Source organism: Lynx rufus, unplaced genomic scaffold (genome assembly GCF_022079265.1).
Source record: "Lynx rufus isolate CCGP_SWC_20201006 ecotype Redwood Valley unplaced genomic scaffold, mLynRuf1.p SCAF_23, whole genome shotgun sequence".
NCBI classification, from domain to species: Eukaryota; Metazoa; Chordata; class Mammalia; order Carnivora; family Felidae; genus Lynx; species Lynx rufus.
The window spans coordinates 8,920,285-8,941,821 of NW_025814838.1; the positions used below are offsets into that span (position 1 = coordinate 8,920,285).

Genomic DNA, 21,537 nt, shown 5'->3' on the forward strand with positions numbered 1-21,537 from the left:
TGAGGGATACCTAGGCCCTGGGAAGGGTGAGTGAGTGGGGGCCCCAAGGCAGGGCTGGGGAAACAGAGCTTCTGGGCCCCATGGAAGGAATGCAGGATTGGGCACCCCGGAAAAGAGCTGGAGGAGTCCTGCAGGACTCCTGAGTCCCCAAAGGGCAGATCCTTCACTCACCTGTGCTGGCGCAGGCTGAGGCCAGGAAGCGGAAGCAGCAGCAGCAGCAGCAGCAGCATTCAGAGGCAGTGGCAGCAGATCCATGGAAAGGTGGATGGAGCAGGGAGCCATGGTCTTGCGAACAAGTGGAATCACCACGCTGGGCTGCCCTCGGCCCTTTCCCCCTTCCCCAGCCACCTCACTAGCTCTGGCCCTGGCCTCATCCTCAGCAGGGCATGGGCAAGCCAGACAGAGATGGACACCTGGGGCCACAGGAGTGTCCCCCTGACCTCTGTGTCCTAGTTGTTGAATGGGCATAAGGAGTCACCCAGGGCCCCTGGAACCAGGAGGGAGAATCTGGCACCAGAGTTTTCTCTGATGCAACTTGGGGAGAATTATGGAGGGATAGCATTTAGTGCCAGTTTATTCACAGAATAAAAGCACAACACAAGGTCGCCTCGGATGCTGATGTCAATGTTTTATTACCAGACCACATTTGGAGCACTTACCCAGGGATGTGGAGGGAAGAAAATAACATATTAATTTAAGAGAACAAAAATGCTAGAACATGGGCACTCCTGATGCTCTTGCAAAACAGTGCTCTACATTCCCCTCCTCACCCTCTCCATAGCGGGGAAACTGAGGCAGCCAGGGATTTGGTCAAGATTATAGAGTGGTTTCTGAGTGTGCTGATTACATCTGACCAAACTCCTTTTTCCGCAGTTCACTTCTCTTAATCTTGCCAGTGATGGTTTTGGGCAGCTCTGAGACAAATTCCACCTGGTTGAGGATGAAGCAAACCCATCCTGACTTAGTCCTGCTATCATTTACTACCAATGCCCCACCTCCCTTCTTTGCCTTTGCACAGTCCCCCAGACAGGCTGGCACCATGTAGTGGCCTCACTAGGCTCCACCAAGTATGTCACATTGTCCTTTGACCCACTAAGCTGGACGTAGCCCTGTGACATGCTCTGACCAGTGAAATGTGAGTGGGAGTGAAGTGTGCCACCTTGAACACAACACTTGGGAACAAGTGAGTCTGGTCACCTCTCTGTCCATCTCTTATGTCACCTGGTAGTTACCTCTGGTGGGTGCTCTTTTATCCTGGTCCCAGGGGGACCATGGTGGACATGTGGTACGAGCAAGGAAGAAACTTCCCTTATTATAAGGTTCTAAGATTTTAGGGCTATTTGTTACCCACAATAACCTCTAGTCCATCCTAACTTTCATGCATCCTCTGTTTTCCTCCTAAGAGGCAGGACAGCCCAACATTCAAAGCATGATCTCTTGTCAGATACACGTGGGTCTGAGTTCCAGCTCCATCCTTTTATTAACTCCAACCTCAGGCAATTTACTGGGAGTCTCTGAGCCTCCGTTTCTGCTCCGTAAAATGGGTGGTTACAGCATCTCAGGTTTGAAGAGGATTAAATCAAATAGTAAAAATGTAAATCTTTGAGTCCAGGACCTGGTACACATAGTGAATGCCAATAAATGTTAGCTGTATAGCTTTATGTCCTGATTGTAAACATTCAGAAAATGCAGCAACGTATTATTACAAAAGAAGGAAATGTTAATTTGTGGCATATGTACCCTTTCAAACTGTTGTTTTCCAACAAATATGATATTAGGTATATTCATTTACAGCCTGCTTTTTTCTCTTAATAAGATACTGTGATGTTTTCAAGTTACAAATAAAAGATCTGCATTGTCTTTTTAAATTTTAGGACTACATTAAATACCATAAATAATGTAATCATTTCTCTATTCCTGAACACTTCCATAGGTTGCACATGGCCTTGAAAACAAATGAAGTAGAATAAAAACTCTCAGAATGTATTGTATGTTAGAATTAATATTACTTTGTTAGCCTTTATTTGTTATGTACCTATACATGTACTGGGTTGCAATTTAGAATGTATTTCTTACTACGAATAATGTTTTTAAAATGTGTAGCAGTTATTGATTGGAATTTCTTTTCCAAATGTTCAAAGATTACAAATAATCTTGATGTCTCTGGGCACTTATCTCAATTTTTTTCTTTACGTTGACCTGCCAGCCATGTTTTTGACACAGGACAAAGTTTCCCTCTGATTAAGTTGGTTCCCCCATATCCCTGAGTTGAACCGCTTCTTCTGCATAGGAAAATGTTCATTCTGTTGGCTACATAAGCTTCTCCTTGGCCACCCTAGCGGATTTGGAGCAGCAGAGCCCCAGGAACCACTGGCAGGGACCACATCCCATCCATCTGCCCTCACTCACCTTCCTCGGGTACTTATATGGGGCTGTCACTGACTTCACATGTTGCTGCAGCTCCTGGGTGAGCTGGTCCTGGTCACGGGAGAGGAATTCCGGGGTCAGGACAATAAATGCCTTCACCACCTGTAGCGCAGAACCAGAGTGAAGGCTCAGGCTGAGTGGCAACCAATTGTATAGTTTAAAAAGTAAATGTTTATTAAGTAAATGGAAAAACAAGGGGAGAGTTGAGCCTTTGCAGAAGATAACTACCAGTTTCCATGCTTCCAATTTCTACTCTTTGTCTTAGAAAATAACCTCTCAGCCTCCATTTCCTTCTCAGTGATGTGGGGATAGCACAGCTTCACCCCTCGTTGCATTTATGTCAAGATTCATTGAGATATTACATGCAAAACATGAAGCCAGTTTAAATTATTTGTATTCCTATCATTATCATCACCATTTTTACTATTATTGTAGATAGAGTTCTGTGGGCATGAAATAAATGTTGGGAATTAGATAGTTTTATATTACTTATGTCCCTATTACAGGGCACAGGGCCTTGTACATAGTAGGTAGTCAGCACACACCTGTTGAATCAATGAATGCATGATCCAGAGAAGGATTACTCAAATTCCCATTCCACCTCCACCACTTAAGAGCTTTGTGATCAGGCAAGTTACTTAATCTCTTTATGCTTGTTTCTTTTTATCAGAATCCTTAAAGAATTAGGCTGTTGTGAGGGGGAAATGAGTTGGCACAGAGCAAGGGCTCATTCAATAGCAGATTGGAGGCCTCAGTGTGCAGGATTCACAAGCACCATTTTGTCACAGTTTTGGCCCAGTGCCCTCTGGTGACCACACGGTGTAAATGCACATGCACATGCTCTCTGCCCTCCCTTCACCTTAGGTGGGAGGCTGGGAAAATAAGGCCTGGGGGATGTCTCTCTTGCACCGGCCTTCCAGGTGCCCACGCACAGACAAGATGACCTCTGTGTCCTCCTCCTTACCTCCTTTCGAATCGGGTCTGGGCTGCCCACCACAGCTGATTCAGCCACTGCTGGATGTTCGGCCAGGGCATTCTCCACCTCTGCTGGCCCGATTCGGTACCTGGAGGATCAATGACTCCTTCTTGGTTTCTGAGCAGCTGGCAGGGCTGGGTGACCCAGGCCTTCAAGTGTCATATTTTGCAGAGTCACATCTTCCTTTGCCATGTAGGGTAACTGTCTCAGGGAGCCCAGATACCTGTGACCTTCCTCTGTCTTGCACTTCATGTACACAATACAACACTCACATGCTCCCCAGGGTTTCTCACCTCACTGCCTCTGGTCTGGGAAGAGGGCCCAGGTTTAGTCCTCCCTGGGTTCCAGGGCTTGGCTCAAGCAGCTTCCCCTGGCATGAAACCTATTGGCAGCCTCAACTTTTACCTTAAACATTCATGTAAACTCTGTATCCTATTCCCCACGATATTAGCATGTTTTAGAAATTAAAAAAGGAGGGGCGCCTGGGTGGCGCAGTCGGTTAAGCGTCCGACTTCAGCCAGGTCACGATCTCGCGGTCCGTGAGTTCGAGCCCCGCGTCGGGCTCTGGGCTGATGGCTCGGAGCCTGGAGCCTGTTTCCGATTCTGTGTCTCCCTCTCTCTCTGCCCCTCCCCCGTTCATGCTCTGTCTCTCTCTGTCCCAAAAAAATAAATAAACGTTGAAAAAAAAATTAAAAAAAAAAAAAGAAATTAAAAAAGGAAACAAACTCACTCCCTGAAATCTCCAAGAGGATTTGTTACTCTAGTGTAATATGCCAAAAATCTTTTAAATCACATACGTGTTAGGGACAACAGACTTAGAGCCAGATAACTAGTTCAAATCTGGGTTGCAGCCCGTTCCCTGTGAAACTTTAGGAAACTTTCTTCACTGGTAACTCAGTTTCCTCATCTGCAAAATGGGCATAATTGCATGTACCTTCTAGCATTGAGAGCTGGATTATATAAAGCACTGCGGAGTGTGCCTCCACATAGGAAGTGCTCCATAGAGGTTAATTGCTATTACTTATTATTAAGTTTTTCTGTGAAATGCTGTGTCCGATCAGAGAAGCCAAGCATAGAATAAGCTTCCTCAACCAGTAGGGGTCAAAGTAAAGTCTTCCTTCTAAATCCTTTAAATTGTATAATGTCTTTTTTTAATGTTTATTTATTTTGGGGAGAGAGAGAGAGACAGACAGACAGACAAAGTGCAAGAGGGGGAGAGACAGAGAGAGAGGAAGACAGGGAATCTGAAGCAGGATCCAGACTCTGAGCTGTCCGACATAGGGCTTGAACTCAAAGACTGCGAGATCATGACACAAGCAGAAGTTGGATGCTTAACCAGTTGAGCCACCCAGGTGCCCCTAAATTGTATAATGTCTTATGTTCCTCTTGAAGACCTTGTTGGACTTCATTTTGATTGATTCTTCTGGATGCAGGGCTTGGGGAAGATACACAGATAGCCCCAGAAAAGGACCTCATAGACAAAGTTTTGTTCAGAATTAGCCTGAGGGTCAAATCACCAACACATGGACAAATGTATGGACAAGCTAGATCCCATCAGGCATGTGAGAGTGATGCTTCCTGGCTCAGATCAGCCATACCTACCCAGAGGAACTGATGATGTCATCATTCCTCCCAAGGAACCATATGTAGCCCTCTTCATCCATAGTTGCTCTATCCCCAGTGTTGTAAAAGTCCCCACACTCCACTTCTGCAGTCTTTACTGGGTTGTCCTGAAAAGATAACAGCACCCGTTTGTTGAAGACAATTAGTTTAAATTAAAAAAATTTTTTTTTACTGTTTATTTTTGAGAGAGAGAGAGGAAGGGGCAGACACACACACACACACACACACAGAATCTGACGCATGCTCCAGGCTCTGAGCTGTCAGCACAGAGCCTGATGCAAGGCTCGAACTCACAAAGTGTGAGATCCTGACTTGAGCTGAAGTCAGATGCCCAACCGACTGAGCCACCCAGGCATCCCTGAAGGCAATTACTTTAGCGATGATGACCCACAACCTGGTACTCAGATCTGGGTTCAAATTCTGCTCCTTGTTCTACCTGGCACTGAGACAAGTTTTGTAATCTTTCTGAGTCTATTTTCACTACCTCCAAGTACTCAATGCACACTACTTGCCAATTAGTGGACAATAATGAGCCAATTTTAAGGACAAATTTTTGTGTGGAGCTCTAGTAGAATAAAATTTCCACTAGAGCATGGACCCTTTTATTTATTGTTCTCAACTTAGCATTCACAGTGTGTCTGAAAAAATGAGAGGTGTCAAAAACTTTTGTTAAAAGAATTTCCTTCCCCCAATACTATCTCACCCGATCCTCCCAGAAAGCCTATAAGGCTGGTATTTTTCAAATTAAACTGTTTACTTTAAGATAATTGTATACTTGCATGCAGTTATAAGAAATAACATAGAGATCCTGTGTACCATTTACCCAGTTTCCCGCATGGTAGCATCTTGCAAAACTGTACTTCAATATCACAACCAGGATATTGACATTGCTACAATCCACCAATCTCAGATTTCCCAGTGGTTTATTTGTACTTATGTGTGTGTCTGGTGTATTCAGTACTTTGCAACTTTATCACATGTGCAGGTTCCTGCATCCACCACCATGGTCAAGACACAGAAGGCTCCCACAGTCCCAAGGATCATTGCTCTTTTGAATTTTTTTTCAACGTTTTTTTATTTATTTTTGGGACAGAGAGAGACAGAGCATGAACGGGAGAGGGGCAGAGAGAGAGAGGGAGACACAGAATCGGAAACAGGCTCCAGGCTCCGAGCCATCAGCCCAAAGCCCGACGCGGGGCTCGAACTCACGGACCGCGAGATCGTGACCTGGCTGAAGTCGGACGCTTAACCGACTGCGCCACCCAGGCGCCCCGGATCATTGCTCTTTTGTATCATACTGACCTCCCTCCTGCTTTCCCTCCCTCCTCCCTCCAAATCCCAAACCCCTTGACAGTGGCTAATCTATTCCACAGTTTTATAATTTTGTCATTTTAAGAATGTTACATAAATGGAATCCCGTAATAGTATGCAACCTTTTGGGTCTAGCTCTTTTTTTTTTTTTAATTTTTTCATTCCGTATAATTTTCTGCAAATTCATCCAGTTTCTTGCATTCATCAGTACTTTGATCCTATTTATTGCTAAATGGTATTTCATGTTATGGACGAACTCCAGTTTGGATGTCCACCTATTGAAGGGCATTTGGCTTGTTTCTGGTTTGAAGCTGTTGTGAATAGAACTGTTCTGAACATGCATGTACAGGCTTCATGTGGGGCTAGATTTTTACAGCCCATTTAGTAGAAGAAATGAGTGTTCAGAAAAGCACAACAACTTGCTCAAAGTCACTCAGCTGGTCAGTGGAAGGGCTGGTATTTGAATTTAAAATTCTTACTCTTCAGTCTCTGTACTCAACCACTAAGCAGTGTGTTAGCATCATCCCTCACGTGGAACATAAAATGATTTTAAGAGGTTCCAGAAAAAAAAAAAGTTTTATTTTTTTACTTTGAGCTTTTTTTTTTTTCAGAGAGAGAGAGAGAGGCAGAAGGAGAGAGAGTGAACAAGAGAGCAGGGACAGAGGGAGAGAGAGAGAGAGACAGAGAGAGAGAGAGAGAGAGAGAAACCTAAGTAGGCTCCTCGCCCAGAGTGGAGCCTGAAGTAGGGCTCAATCTTACAACCATAAGATCATGATGAGCCAAAATCAAGAGTTGGACTGAGCCACCCAGGTGCCCCCTAAAAAAAACCATTTTAAAAACATTGAATGACATCTCTTTTTAGGTTCCCTTCCAACTGGATTTTAGGCAAGAATGCCAAGACCATTCAGTGGGAAAGTTAATCTTTTCAACAAATGGCACTGAGAAACTAGGATGTCCACATGCAAATGAATGAAATTACCATATGCCATACACAGAAATTAACTCAAAATGGGTCAAAAACCTAAACAGAAGAACTGAAATTCTGGAACTCTTAGAAGAAAACATAGGGGAAAGTCTTCATGACTTTGTTTTTGGCAATTATTTATTGACTATGACACCAAAAGCACATTAAACAAAAAAAAAAATAGATAAAATGTTCCTTATCAAATTTTTAAAATTTTACATCAAAGGATACTATCAAGAGTGTAAAAGGACAATGCACTGAATGGAAGTAATATATGTGACATATTGGAAGCATATATCTGATAAGAGATTCATATCCAAAATGAATAAAGAGCTCTTACAAATCAACAACAACAGAAACCCCAATTGTAAAAATAGGCAAAGGACTTCAACAGACAATTGGCCAGAGAAGATACACAAGTGATCAATGAGAATATGAAGGGGTGCCTGAGTGGCTCAGTCGGTTAAGTGTCTGACTCTTGGTTTCAGCTTAGATCATGATCTCACAGCTTGTGAGTTCAAGCCCAGCATCAGGCTCCACGCTGACAGTGCAGGGCCTGCTTGGGATTCTCTCTCTCTCTGCCCTCCCCTGCTTGCACTCTCTCTCTCTCTCTCTCTCTCTCTCAAAAATAAATAAATAAACTTAAAAAACAGTTTAAAAAAGAATATGAATATGGAAAGATGCTCAACATCATTAGTCATTAGGGAAATGCAAATCAAAAGCATAATGACATACTATACCACTTCACACCCATTAGAATGACCATTGTATTTTTTTTTTAATTTTTTAAATGTTTATTTAGTTTTGAGAGACAGAGAAACAGAACCTGAGTGGGGGAGGAGCAGAGAGAGAGGGAGACACAGAATCTGAAGCAGGCTCCAGGCTCTGAGCTGTCAGCACAGAGCCCGACGCGGGGCTCGAACCCACGAACCATGAGATCATAACCTGAGCCGAAGTTGGATGCTTAACCAACTGAGCCACCCAGCCGCCCCTAGAATGACCATTGTATACACAACAACAAACCTGAAAATGTAACAAATATCGGCAAGGATATGGAGAAACTGGAACACTTGTGCGTTGCTGATGGAAATAGAAAATGGTACAGCCACTTGTGGAAAACATTTTGACAATTCCTCAAAAAGTAAATATAGAATTACCATATGATCCAGGAATTCCACTTTTGAGTATACACCCAAAAGAAGTGAAAGCAGGAACTCAAACAGATACTTGCACACCAATGTTCATTGCAGCATTATTCACAGTAGCCAAAAGGTGGAAATAACCCAAATGTCTATTAAGAAATTGATGGATATACAAAACATAGTACATACATATAATGGAATATCATTTAGCCTTAAAAAATGACATTTGGTACATGCTACAACATGAGGGAGCCTTGAAAACATGTGTTAGGTGAAATGAAACCAGACACAAAAGGGCAAATGTTGCACAATTCCACTTAATTGAGGTGCCTAAAATAGGCATATTTTTTTTTTTACATTTTTTAAATGTTTGTTTATTTTTGAGAGAGAGAGAGACAGAGCAGGAGCAGAGGAGGGGTAGAGAGAGACGGAGACACAGAATCTGAAGCAGGCTCCAGGCTCTGAGATGTCAGCACAGAGTCCAACACGGGGCTCAAACTCACAAACCGTGAGATCATGACCTGAGTGGAAATTGGACGCTTATCTGACTGATCCTCCCAGGTGCCCCTAAAAGAGGCATATTCTTTTTTTTTTTTTTATATATGAAGTTTATTGACAAATTGGTTTCCATATAACACCCAGTGCTCATCCCAAAAGGTGCCCTCCTCAATACCCATCACCCACCCGCCCCTCCCTCCCACCCCCCATCAACCCTCAGTTTGTTCTCAGTTTTTAACAGTCTCTTATGCTTTGGCTAAGGCATATTCTTAAAGACAAAAAGTATATTAAAGGTTACCAACGCTAGGAATATGAGGAAGAGGGAGTTGTTCAATGAGAACAGAGTTTCTGTTTGGGATGAAAGAAATTTTCTGCAGATGCATGGTGGTAATTATTGCACAATATTGTGAATTTACTCAATGCCACTGAATTGTGTGCTTAAAAATGGTGAAAAGGATAAATTTCATATTATATATATTTATCTCAATAAAAAAATGAAAGGAAAAAAGCAAACAAATCTCAGTGGAGGGGTGACAACATATAGTCATGAGAGCATGTGAAATGACATACATATACAGGTTTGGGCATAGACTGAGGAGATCTTTGTAAAACGAAATATATAATTTCCAATTAAGAAAAAACTGTCATTGCTCTGGACTTTCCCAGTTTAATTTAACCAGAATCTCTGTGGTTGGATCCAAAAATTAATATTTTTAAATCTCCTCAAATGCAGGGTTGAGAACCACTGAAGTATATACGTGTTACTCTGTGTTTACAATTTTCTCTTTTATACACATTTAAAATTGTGCTACAGTGAATAAAGGCTAGGGTCTGTATATTTGCTTTTGGGCAATAATATCTCAAAAGAAGCAGTGCCCCGCTTCCCCTGCCATAGGCCATGGAGTGACAACAGTGATACGAATGGCTGTTACTGTGGAGAAAGGAGATGGGTCTGAGGTCAATTTCAAGGTCTGTCCACCCTCCCCTGGCCAATCTTGGAAGCTGAGAATTTCTTCTTAGTGGCCACTACTAACCAGGCTAGGGTTTGTCTGGTTAAGAGTTTCAGGTATCCTTAGAATCTGTCACAGTTTTATGTAATCCCTCAATTTCTTATATAGGTGCTGGGGACCAAAAAGATGTGGGATTGAATCCTAGAGCGGCCATTTATTTGACATGCAGAAGACATACAACTCTTCCAATCTGCAGTTTCTTTCTCTGTGAAGTGCAGACAAAAGTGCCCACTGGAGACTCAGCATTGTTAACAGATTTGTGGTTGGTAAATGGAACTGTAGGATGTGAACCCAGTTAAAGCTTGCACTCTCAACCACAAAAGATCATTGTTACCCAAGTATGCTGCTTCTGAAACCAGACTTCTTTCTACCCCATCAGCACTTAAACGCCAGATGGCTTAGGACAGGAAGGGATGTGGGAACATGGGAGATTAATTAGAAGAGGCTTCATTGGGGGCACCTGGGTGGCTCAATTGGATAAGCTTCTGACTTTGGCTCAGGTCATAAGCTCACGATTTGTGAGTTCGAGCCCCTTCGTGGGTCTCTGTATGGACAGCTCAGAGCCTGGAGCCTGCTTCGGATTCTGTGTCTCCCTCTCTCTCTGCCCCTCCACCACTCACACTCTCTCTCTCTCTCTCTCTTTCAAATGAACACTGAAAAAAGTTTTTTAAAGAAGAGGCTTCACTGTGTTGGAGTGAATGACAGGAGGTATGAAGAAGGCTCAGGGTGCAGAGCTGAATCACCCCCACTCACTCAGCACCCACACAGCTCCCTGCAGGGATTTTCAGGGCCTGGAAGGGGTCAGGTGAGGGTCACCACTTACCTCATAGCACATGAAGAGGCCCATGGGCTTGGTTGGCTTGATCCTGATGCCAATGTTGCCTTCAGTGTTGAGCGGCAGGATGTTGCCCTTCTCATCAATGATCTGGAGCAAGAGGCCTGTGAATCCCGCCCTGCAGGGCCACCCCAACATACCTGCCACACCCAAACGTTAGCTGACTATTCCTGTGACACCAGTGAGAATAAATGGCGGGGAGAAGCCCTGTCAGAAAATAAATTAAAACTGCCAAAAGTGTTTGAATTCAGCAAATGGTGAAATTCCAGTCATGGGTCTATTTGTTTCATGGATATACAAGCATTGCAAATGCATCGTCAAGCTGGAAGACACAGGTGAGCAAAAACTAGAAGCACCAGCTGATGGAGAGAGATGCCAGGGTGCTCCAGGTGCTCTGGTCCCATCTGTTGTGTGTGAGGCCTCCAGCTGCCAGGCTCAGCTGCATTCCTGCCCAGGATACTGCAGCTCTCAAACGAAGCCTCCCAAGGAAATCAGAGGGAAAACAGGAGGAGAGGAGGAAGGACGGCAACTGGGGCAGGGGAGTGGGGTGGGAACAGCTGGTTCTGTCACCTGGTGTCACACAATTGTCCAATCCCAGCTAAGCCCTAACTATTCCTGGCCAATGTCTTTAGGACCAAACCTGGATGTCAAAGGGGGGGATACTTGTCCCCATGGAACCTGGCTTGATCTTCATTCCCCGTAAAGTGCCACAACTTATTCCCTGTTTACAAAAGAAAGAAAATGGGGTTGGTCAAAGAGTCCTGGCTGATTACAAAGCATCAAGAACTATACACAGCATCCTGGCTCACCAATGTCATTTGATGCTGTGCAAAGAGCTCTTATGAGAAAGCTAGAAGGCCCAGATTCAAGGTAAGGTGCAAGGCATTGACCCAACTCTGGTCTGCAGATGTTCACAGCACCTGTGGGCATGTAATATCAGGTGTGGTGGGCCCACTATATGTCAGACATGTGTCCATTTGCTGGAGGAAGGCCATGAAACCATTAATGTTTACTCGGGGCTGTTGATCAGTGACAGGAACCTAGTCTCAATTATTCAGAGCTGTGTTGAGAGTATTCATATTGTTTGTGTTGTCCCTTCTGCTAGAGAACTGCCCCACCCCCTTTATCTTCCTGATGCACCATATTCCTCCTTTATGGTACTCTAAAATGTCATTTTTTCTAAAGTTAAGTCAGACTAGGATTTGTTTCATGGATATGAATCTTCACTCCAGTTGTGTGCCAATTAATCCTTTTTGATTTCTCTTCTGTAAAGGTGGGTAATTATAACACTTACCTCCCAGAGTACCTGGGTGTACGGAAAACCCTTCACCCAGTGCCAGGCACACCAGGTTATGTTCAATAAACAACTACTACCTGCTATTATTCAGCCCCCAAGAAAAGTCAGTTGGGAGATTCTTCTGTAGTATTTTCCCCTCATACTTCCATTGTAGCCAACAGAGCATCATACTTATTTTTGCTTGTCTGTTTCTCTCAGTGGATAACAAGCATCCTGAGAATAGAGACTGCCCCCATTCATTTCTATATCCCACCCCCCAGCATTCTAGTGCAACCCCTGCTTAAATACAAGAGTAACTGCAAGGTGAGTATGTACAAGCGGTTGGACACTGTAGCCAGAGCTTTATATACATCCTTTCATCTCCCTTATTACAACCCAGAAAGACTGGATAATATTTCCATTTTCGAGATGGAGAAGCAGAGACTCTGGAAGGTTCAATGCTATGCCTATGGTCTCGAAGCCGTGATTGGCAAGGCTGAACTGGTGTCTGAGTTCCTGGGAGGGGAAGCTCTTTCCCCTTTGCTATGCTGTTGCTCACGGTACAGGCATATGGAAAATGTTCCATAGACGAGGCAGTAGGTATGAAAGTACATTGAGAAATACAGCACCAGTCAAGTATAAGGGAGTATTCTGTCTATTGTTGCAAATAATTGATGTAAAGGGATGTCATGGGTGTAGGTAGTTCCCATTCCACCACCCTCCACCTTGTCCAAATATAAACTATGAACCATACAAGGACAAACTTGAAATCTTAATATATCTCACCCTGAAGCAGACCAATTAACTGATTATTTAAAAGAATTTTTTTTCCAAAAAAAAAGTCAGTGAAGTATATTAATTGAGGCTAAAATAGCCATTTTGCTGCAGCTCCTGAGATGGCAGCCATCCCTCTGTCAGCCTCGGGGATAATAAGGAGGTTGGGGAAGTGGCTCTGTCCAGCAATAGAAGTGGCTTGAGAATGTGTAGGACGAGGGATACCTACCCCCACTATCATTGATAAAGTTGTTGTGGTTTACAACATGCATGATACTCTGAATGCCCCACCACATGGCTGCTCAGTGACGCCTTTGAGAATCACACTGTGTGTGTATGTGTGTGTGCGTGTGTGTGTGCATGTGTGTTTGGAATATACAGAAAGTCTCTGCTCCCTCCTCCACTCCAGCTAGTGTCCCACAATCAAACCTGTGTGCTGTTCACCTAAACCCCCAGAAATGAACTTCTGGGGCCAACTCCTAGCTGTTGTGGTTGTTACCTTAGGAAGGGATGGTGAAGTGGGCAGAACTTGTGGATGATGGCCTCCTTGTTACTGGATAGAACCTCCCATCCCTCCACCCTTGATGAGCTCCATAGAGCTTAATGATCACAGGGACAGTGGCGTCATGTCCTTAGACCACTTTCAAAGTCCTCACCCAATAGTTTTCAGCACACTGGCCTCTTGACACATTGATTACCTGTGAATTATCTTTGTGCAAACTGATTTGGGGCAAACTAGCGTAAAACTCTGAAGCCCCATCATCTTCAGGCAATGCTGTGAGCAGAGTGGGGCCTCTGCACACACATGATTCAGTTCCTCTGCTGGGCTCCATGGCTAAGCACATCCTGACTGGCCCAGAAAGGACTGTCTACCTACTGTTTCTGACTGTCCATAGATCTCGGAGAGCAGAACGCCTGTCCGTCTTCTCCACTCCTCTTGCTCCTCTGGCAGCAGAGCCTCCCCACCAGTAATGCAGTGCTCCAGGGCAGGGAACCTGAGACTAAGGGAAGGGCAAGGTATCAACAGAACTTGTGGTCAGGTCTTGGATGCTCTGTCCCAGGCCCAGAGTGTTAAGAGCTCACTCATAGCCTTGCCATCTGGATTATTTATCCTCCTGCTTCCTCATGTTCTTACTTGTCTTTGGGGCAATTTACTGGAGGTCAAAGCCAAGGGAAAGTCACTCATTTCCTGGTGGTTCATATTAACTCTTCTGGCAAGGGGTGGGTGGTGGTGGTGAGGCTAATGGGTTTGGTCAAAAGTTTGGACCAAATTTGGAAGTTGATGTAGAAAGATGGCAAAGACGTATTTTTCAGGCCTTGTCTTAACATCCTCTGTGGCTAAGAAGGATATTTTATAAACCATAATGGGTGGAAGATAAGACTCCCCAAAAGCTTGTTAGGATGATAACAGAACTGCACTGCCTTCTATGAAGAGTGGAGTCATGTGAACTGAAGGGCTTTTGTATTTCTGAGCAGAAAATGCAAGTTAAGGGGTGGAAATGAATTGCTCAGGACATCAAGGAAGACCAGGATGAGTGTAGGAAGAGAGAGAAGGGTTGTAGGTAACAGCCCTGAGAGAAGGAATTTCAGGAAGGGCAGAAAAGTTGGCTGTCAACATTTGTAGTAGGTACACTGTGTGACATAAATCCTCTTCATTTTCCTCATCAAATTTTCCATAAATGAGACAAAAACAGACATAAAATAATAATGCATTCCTTGAAAGACATGGGGAGAAGCGATTGAGATCTGATTACCAGCTGGCCTGGGGCTGGACCAGGTCAGCTCTTGGGGATGAGAGAGGCAGCAGACATCTTGTCCACCTTTCCATCCTCATCACACTGTCCTAGTGCCTTTAGAGTCAGGGGTGATGGACAGGAGGGCTGGTTTTACTGAGGTGTTTTCTTCATTATTCAGCTTTATTCAAAATAGATAAAATGGGCAGAGTGTGATGCAGTCACTAGTTATGACATGGTTGGATTTTACTGGATTTGGACAAAGATAATCATCTGACGAACACTTCAAAAAGTTGCTAATTATGAGTTTTGAAACACAAACTGAGTCCAACCAGCATGAGGCTTCATGAATAAAATCAAGTTGTGTATCAGAATTAGCTTTGTAAGAGTAGTCATTAAACACCTTAATATTTATGGGGCGCCTGGTTGGCTCAGTCGGTTAAGCGTCCGACTTCAGCTCAGGTCACGATCTCGCGATCCGTGAGTTCGAGCCCCGCCTCCGGCTCTGGGCTTGATGGCTCAGAGCCTGGAGCCTACTTCCGATTCTGTGTCTCCCTCTCTCTCTGCCCCTCCCCCGTTCATGTTCTGTCTCTCTCTGTCTCAAAAATAAATAAAAACATTAAAAAAATTAAAAAAAAACACCTTAATATTTTAATTCTATATTTAAAACATGTTACTCTGATTTTTGGAGCAACCATTTTAATTTCAGAGTCTTTAAAAGATTCATAAACGCCCATATGTTTCAAAGAGCAGATTCCAGTTTAGCTAAAATTAACTCACAAACATGGGAAAATGCAAAAAGAAAACTATAGGAAGAGAAAACTATGCATCCATCAGATTGACAAAAATGAAAAACTCTGACAATAACAGATGATGCCAATGTGATGGAACAATGGGAATTCTCCTACCTTGCTAGTTGGAGCATAGATGGGTTCAATATCTTGAAAAATTGGGTTGTAGAATGTAGTGTCAGTGTGAACTAGCAATTCTTATTCCAGAAAAATGTGACAGAAATGCACGCTTATATGCACCAGGGTACATGTGCAATAATTCAATGCAGCACTAATCATCAATAACCCCAAAATAAAAACTACCCGAGTGTCCATTAATGGTAGAACTGAAAAAAATATGCAATGTTTTAATACAATGGGATATTATACAGCAATGAAAATTAACTACAGCAACATGTAGCAACATACACACATCTTAAAAACATAATGTTGAAAAAAGAAGCCAGATATTCCAGAATAATGTATGATTACATGCATAAAGTTCAAAGGAAAGTAAAATATAATAATTTGTTTAGGGTTATTTCCTTAGGAGGTTATCTGTAAGGGAAAATAAGGAAATTAACACCACAAAAGTCAAGATATGAGTTCCTTTAGTGGACATAGGGAGTCATGAAGATATCTCTGGGGTGTGGGCAATATTCTATTTTTGTGACTCATGTGAGTGGTGACATAGGTGTTTTGTTTTCAACAATTCATTAATCTATAAATTTATGTGTTATGTATTTTTCTGTATGTTTGTCCTTTCATAAGAAAAATGTTCAAAAAACAATAAACCTACAATAATGCAAGACTCACTTAGCATTTCATTTGGATCTCTTAGTCCTGCTTTAAGGAATCAATTAGACTGACTAATGATAATTAGTCAACACTTAACTTACCACACACACACCTGCACACCCCTCAAAGAACCACAGTTAAAAAGTCAGATCACAGTAGGTTGGATTCCTTAAATTCCTACCCAAAGATTGTTATGACCAGCCAGCCACCACCACTTCTACCATACCTGGTAGAAATCTGCTGTAGAATCATTCGATACACAGCTGGCACAGCAAGGCACAGGGTGATGGGGTATTTGAACAATGTCTAGAAAGTGAGGAGAGAAGGAATTTTATTCTTATAGTAAGGATTTAAAATATCGGCTATTAACATTTTAATTCGGATCTCCTCTGTAAGACAGCCCAGTAGTCATTTGTTACTTTTTTCAATATCCCTATATTGAGCATGAATTTTGTGCATAGTATGTATCAGGCACTGTTGGGGGGAATGAAAAAAGAGTTAGATAATATTCAAACTGGGAGTTTGTACTAATAATAGAGGAGATAAAACAGGACTCAAATGGTAAGGCAGAAATTGGTAGATGTCATAAGAGACACTGGAAGGAGAACATAGCAGAGGGAAATACTCCTTCTGATTGGGTGATCCAGGGACCTCATGGAACAGGTGGCATTTAGTTGTGGTATTTAACAAATGGATATGGTCTCTATAGGCAGAGGAATGGAGGAGGTTCTTGCAGGTAGAACGAGTAACAGGAGCAAAATCTCCAGGGTTGAAGAAATACTTAGGTATAGTCAAAAGATGGTTTATTTAGACAGGAGAGGCACAAGAAGTAACTTTAGGAAGACTGAGGTTAGATTTAGACAGGTGAAGGGCAGGAAGCAAACTGAGGATGATTGACCTTAGTTGGAGATCAGATAGAGTCTAAAATGTCTGGTATTCACCATTGTTTTGCTAGAAGTGGGAGTCTTTCAGTTTCGGATCAGGGTGGAGATACCCTGGGAGGGCAAGAACACTGAAGAGGAGAGAATGTGGGTTTGGGGTCTGCCTGCCTGACTTCAATCCTGTTACTTAATTCCTCTGCAATTCTGTTCCCTTATTTGTAAAATGGGAATATATATACCTTCCATGCAGAACCATAGGGAAGAGGAATGGGCACAGAGAGAGAGAATCTCAAGCAGCTTCTCTGCTCAATGTGGAGCCTGACACAGAGCTCGATCCCAGAACCCTGGGATCATGACCTGAGCCAACATCAAGAGTCAGTCACTCAGCCAACTGAGCCACCTAGGGGCGCCAGTCCCTCTCTTTCTGAGTCCAATCAACTTCCTTCCTTCTTTCCTTCCTTCCTTCCTTCCTTCCTTCCTTCCTTCCTTCCATCCGTCTGTCCTTCCTCCCTCCCTCCCTTTGTTCATTCATTCCTTCCTTTCTTGTCTCCCTGTCTTTCTTTCCAGTATAATTAACATACAGTGTTATATTAGTTTCAGATGTACAATATACTGATTCAACAATTCTATGTATGACTCATTGCTCATCATGAGAAATATATTCTTAATCCCCTTCACCTATTTCACCCGTCCCCCCCACTTCCCCTCTGGTAACCATCAGTTTATTCTATATAGTTAAGAGTCTGTTTTTTGGTCTCTTTTTTCTTTGTTCCTTTTGTTTCTTAAATTCCGTATGAGTAAAATCATATGGTATTTGTGTTTCTCTTACTGATTTAGCATTATACCCTCTAGATCCATCCAAGGTGTTGAAAATGGCAAGATTTCATTATTTTTTATGGCTGAGTAATATTCCATCATATATATAGACACACATACATATACCACATCTTCTTTATCCATTTATCTATGGATGAACACTTGATCTGCTTCCATAATGTGGCTATTGTAAATAATGCTGCAATAAATATGGGGGTGCATATATCCTTTGGAAATAGTGTTTGCATATTATTTGAGTAGACACTCACTAGTACAATTAATGAGTCATGTGGTAATTCTATTTTTAATTTTTTGAGGAACTCCATACTGTTTTCCACAGTGGCTACACCAGCTTGCACTCCTACCAAACAGTGCATGATGGTTGCTTTTTTACCACATCCTCGCCAACACCTGTTGTTTGTTGTCTTTTTGATTTTAGCCATTCTGACAGTGTGGGGTTATATCTCCTTGTGGTTTTGATTTATATTTCCCTGACAAGGAGTGATGGTGAGCATCTTTTCATGTGTCTGTTGGCCATCTGGATGTCTTCTTTAGAGAAATGTCTGCTCATGTCCTGCTCATTTTTTTAAGTAGGTTTCACTCCCAGCATGGAGCCCAATGTGGGGCTTGAACTCACAACCCTGACATCAAGACCTGAGCTGAAATCAAGAGTAGGACACTTAACTGACTAGGCCACCGAGGCGCCCCAAAAGTGAAAAATAAATCAAAATAATTAAACTTTCAAATGCTGCTGTTTGTGTCTTCATGTGTGTGTGTGTATGTAAATTTGTGTAATTAATAATTTGAACTAATTCAAGCTTAAAACACACTGAGACCTTGGAGACACCCATGTACTAGTGGAGGAGGGGAGGGGAAAGGTGGATTTGGTGTTCTTTGTGCAGCTTTAAGCCTCAGAGACTGGCAGGATGTGAGCAGTGAACAATGATGGAGAGGCAGATATTGACATGAGGTGAGGAATGAGAAATGGGAAATGTAGTCTGACGTGCTGGAGGGATCATCAGATGGACCTGGGGTAGAAAAACAAGGGGGAATTTGCATGGAGGGAGAAGACTAGACCCAAGGTACAGTTTTGAAAGCCCCTTGAATGGATGCCCATGCTGGTGAAATGGAAGTAGAGGAGATTTTTTAGAAGGAAGAAGAAGGGTGAGGACAGATGCTTGTAGGGCTGCAGTGTTTAGGAGTAAGGTGGGTGAAGAAGATGTGGCTGGAGCAAGCGGAGAATGTTCTATGGAGAAATTTGATACCAAGGGAGGAAAGACTGGGTTGGTCCAGTGTAGCCAGGTAAAGGGAAGGTATTTTTCAGGATGAGGAACTTTGAACATGTTTATGGACTAAGGGGGAGTACAGTTCATGAAGACGAAGAGGTTGAAAACACGGGAGAAAAGAGTTAATGGATGATAGATTAATGGAGACGGGGAAGTGAGGGGTTGAAAATACAGGAGAAAAGGTTTAATGGATGCAAGATTAATGAGAAGGGCTCCTAACAGAAGGACAGAGAAAAGAACAAGATCTGCAGGGGCTGTGGGGAGGGGACTGAACTTTGAGAGGTGGAGAGGCAGGTCTACCTCTGAGATGGAAAACACATTTTCAGGTGACTGGAAGTACAACGAGAGGGTTCACATGGGTGACTTGAGTTATTACTGTGAGATACACCTAACAGGAACAGCAGCCATCACTGCATGCCGGGTGCCTCTGAGTGCCAACTCAGGGCTAAGCACTTCACCCACTTCTCCTGTACCATCTCATTTATATTTCAACAATTTTGTGACATAGGAATTATTAAAACTCCCATTTTACAGATGAGGAAACTGAGGCTCACAGTAGCAAGTAAACCACAAATAAATGTCAAATGTGGCATGAGAAGCCAGATTTGTCATTTTCTAGGGGCTCTGTTTTTAAACACTTCATTAAATTGAGCAACAGCAATAACAACAACAAAACACGTACACACACACACGCACACACACACACACACACACACACACACACACACCAGCTATCTGGTCTGGCAGATACAGGGTCCAGGATCCAGGAGACATGAGCTTTCTCTGGTTGGTTTAATCTCTTAAAATGTTTATTCAGGGTTCCAAGCCCACAAAATCTGATCCATAGGCCTGGGGAAGGGCTTGGAATATGTATTTTCTTCAAGGTTTCATGTAGTGTTATTCTTATACAGTAACTAATTAGGTGTTCTGCACTTCGAGAAACCCAGGGTTATATTATGCTAATGAGACTTTTTGCTACATAAGATATTTCTCAGCAGGCCAGCTTTTGAGTTTGAAACATGAGTTTCTTCTAGGAGTTTGTTGATAGTGGAAGGTTTGTCTTCTTACCTGTTGAATGACCTTGGGGTCAAACTGGGGCAGATGATGGATGAAGAGTGTAGACCCTGATGTCCATGGTTCAAATAGGCACCCCAAGACAGCCAGAATCCAGCCTGGGTCCGAAATGCACCACAAGACATCAGATGTCTTCAGTTGTAGAAATTTCCTGCTAACTCCAAAATACAGTGACTTCAGCTAGATGATCATGAGAATGTGATCAAGGGCTGGGGACTCTGATTTTCAGGGGTGACTCACCTCTCATTCTCAGTGCATGTGGTTTGAGTGGGCTCTAGACACACTCCCACCCCAGGTCCCTAAAGCATGCCAAATCCTATTTTCTGGTCATGTGTGATTTCAATGGGTTTAGTTATAATGATCCTTAAGGCTGGGAATTGACTCTGTTACTTATATAGTCCTAGGTAATGCTGGCAGCCATTTGGGCATAACAAGGGATAAGTCTTTCTTAGAAGAGCAACAAAACACATCAGATGGAGAGATAAAAACCTGATCCAGAGACTCTAGCTATGTCTGAAACCAAACCCTGGAGTGCCCTGCCTCATGATCCAATAAATTCCTTTATTCACTTTTAGGCTTAAAGAGGTTGAGATTGGGCTTTCTGTCATTTACGATGGAGAAAGAGAGAGAGGGAGAGAGAGATAGAAATAAAGAAAGAGAGAGAAAGACCCCTAATTAATACCCCATCTTGGCAAGGACTGGAAACAATTATCCAATAGGCAATAATTAGAAAGCAGGGTGGGAAAGGTTTCTCATTTCTCTATCCTATCTTAGTGATTCTGAGGGATGTCTGTGTGCATAATTCCTTGAGAAAACACAATCCTCCCATAGCTATGGGAGCTTTACTATTTACTATTAGTAACAGTTTACTATTTACTAAACTATGGCTTTGAGGAGCTTTACTATTAACAGGAGCTTTACTAACTATTTACTATTAACTTTAATAAACAATCCACCCTCCCTCATCCCAGCCCTCTTAGGATTGTGGCTCACCCACAGAATACTACTAGCTGGGAAGACCTGTCTTCTCAGTTTCAGACCCAACTACCCACTGAACATCTCTTCTGCAGTGTCCCTCAGGCACCTCAAACCCAGCAGATCCTAACCCCTTCTGCTTCCCTTCATCTTGCAGCCACAGTGATCTTTTCAAAACACAAATCTGATCAGGTCTTTCCCTTGCTAAAATACATCCCATTACTCCAATACCTCTCCATCATCTGCCTAAAAAACTCTAAACTCTACACCAAGGCCCACAAGATCCTGAGCCCTGCTCACTGGTTCCCAACTCCTCCCATATGTCTCTTACCCCACACCAGCTATCCTCAAGTGTCTGTAGTTCTATA

General features: G+C 43.0%; 1 protein-coding gene across 1 annotated transcript in view; it reads right to left on the minus strand.

Annotated features, from left to right (window-relative positions):
• Window positions 1-843: 843 nt before the first annotated feature.
• LOC124517964 (acyl-coenzyme A synthetase ACSM1, mitochondrial-like) overlaps window positions 844-21,537 on the minus strand; it is a 46,046-nt gene continuing 25,352 nt past the window's right edge. Inside the window, exons 5-13 of the mRNA XM_047087735.1 lie at window positions 20,189-20,348; window positions 16,364-16,443; window positions 13,714-13,837; window positions 11,427-11,507; window positions 10,775-10,876; window positions 5,006-5,133; window positions 3,392-3,491; window positions 2,410-2,529; window positions 844-930 (exon numbers count right to left, since the gene is read on the minus strand). Of these exons, the coding sequence (XP_046943691.1) occupies window positions 844-930; window positions 2,410-2,529; window positions 3,392-3,491; window positions 5,006-5,133; window positions 10,775-10,876; window positions 11,427-11,507; window positions 13,714-13,837; window positions 16,364-16,443; window positions 20,189-20,348 (982 nt within the window). The remainder of the gene's footprint in view (window positions 931-2,409; window positions 2,530-3,391; window positions 3,492-5,005; window positions 5,134-10,774; window positions 10,877-11,426; window positions 11,508-13,713; window positions 13,838-16,363; window positions 16,444-20,188; window positions 20,349-21,537) is intronic.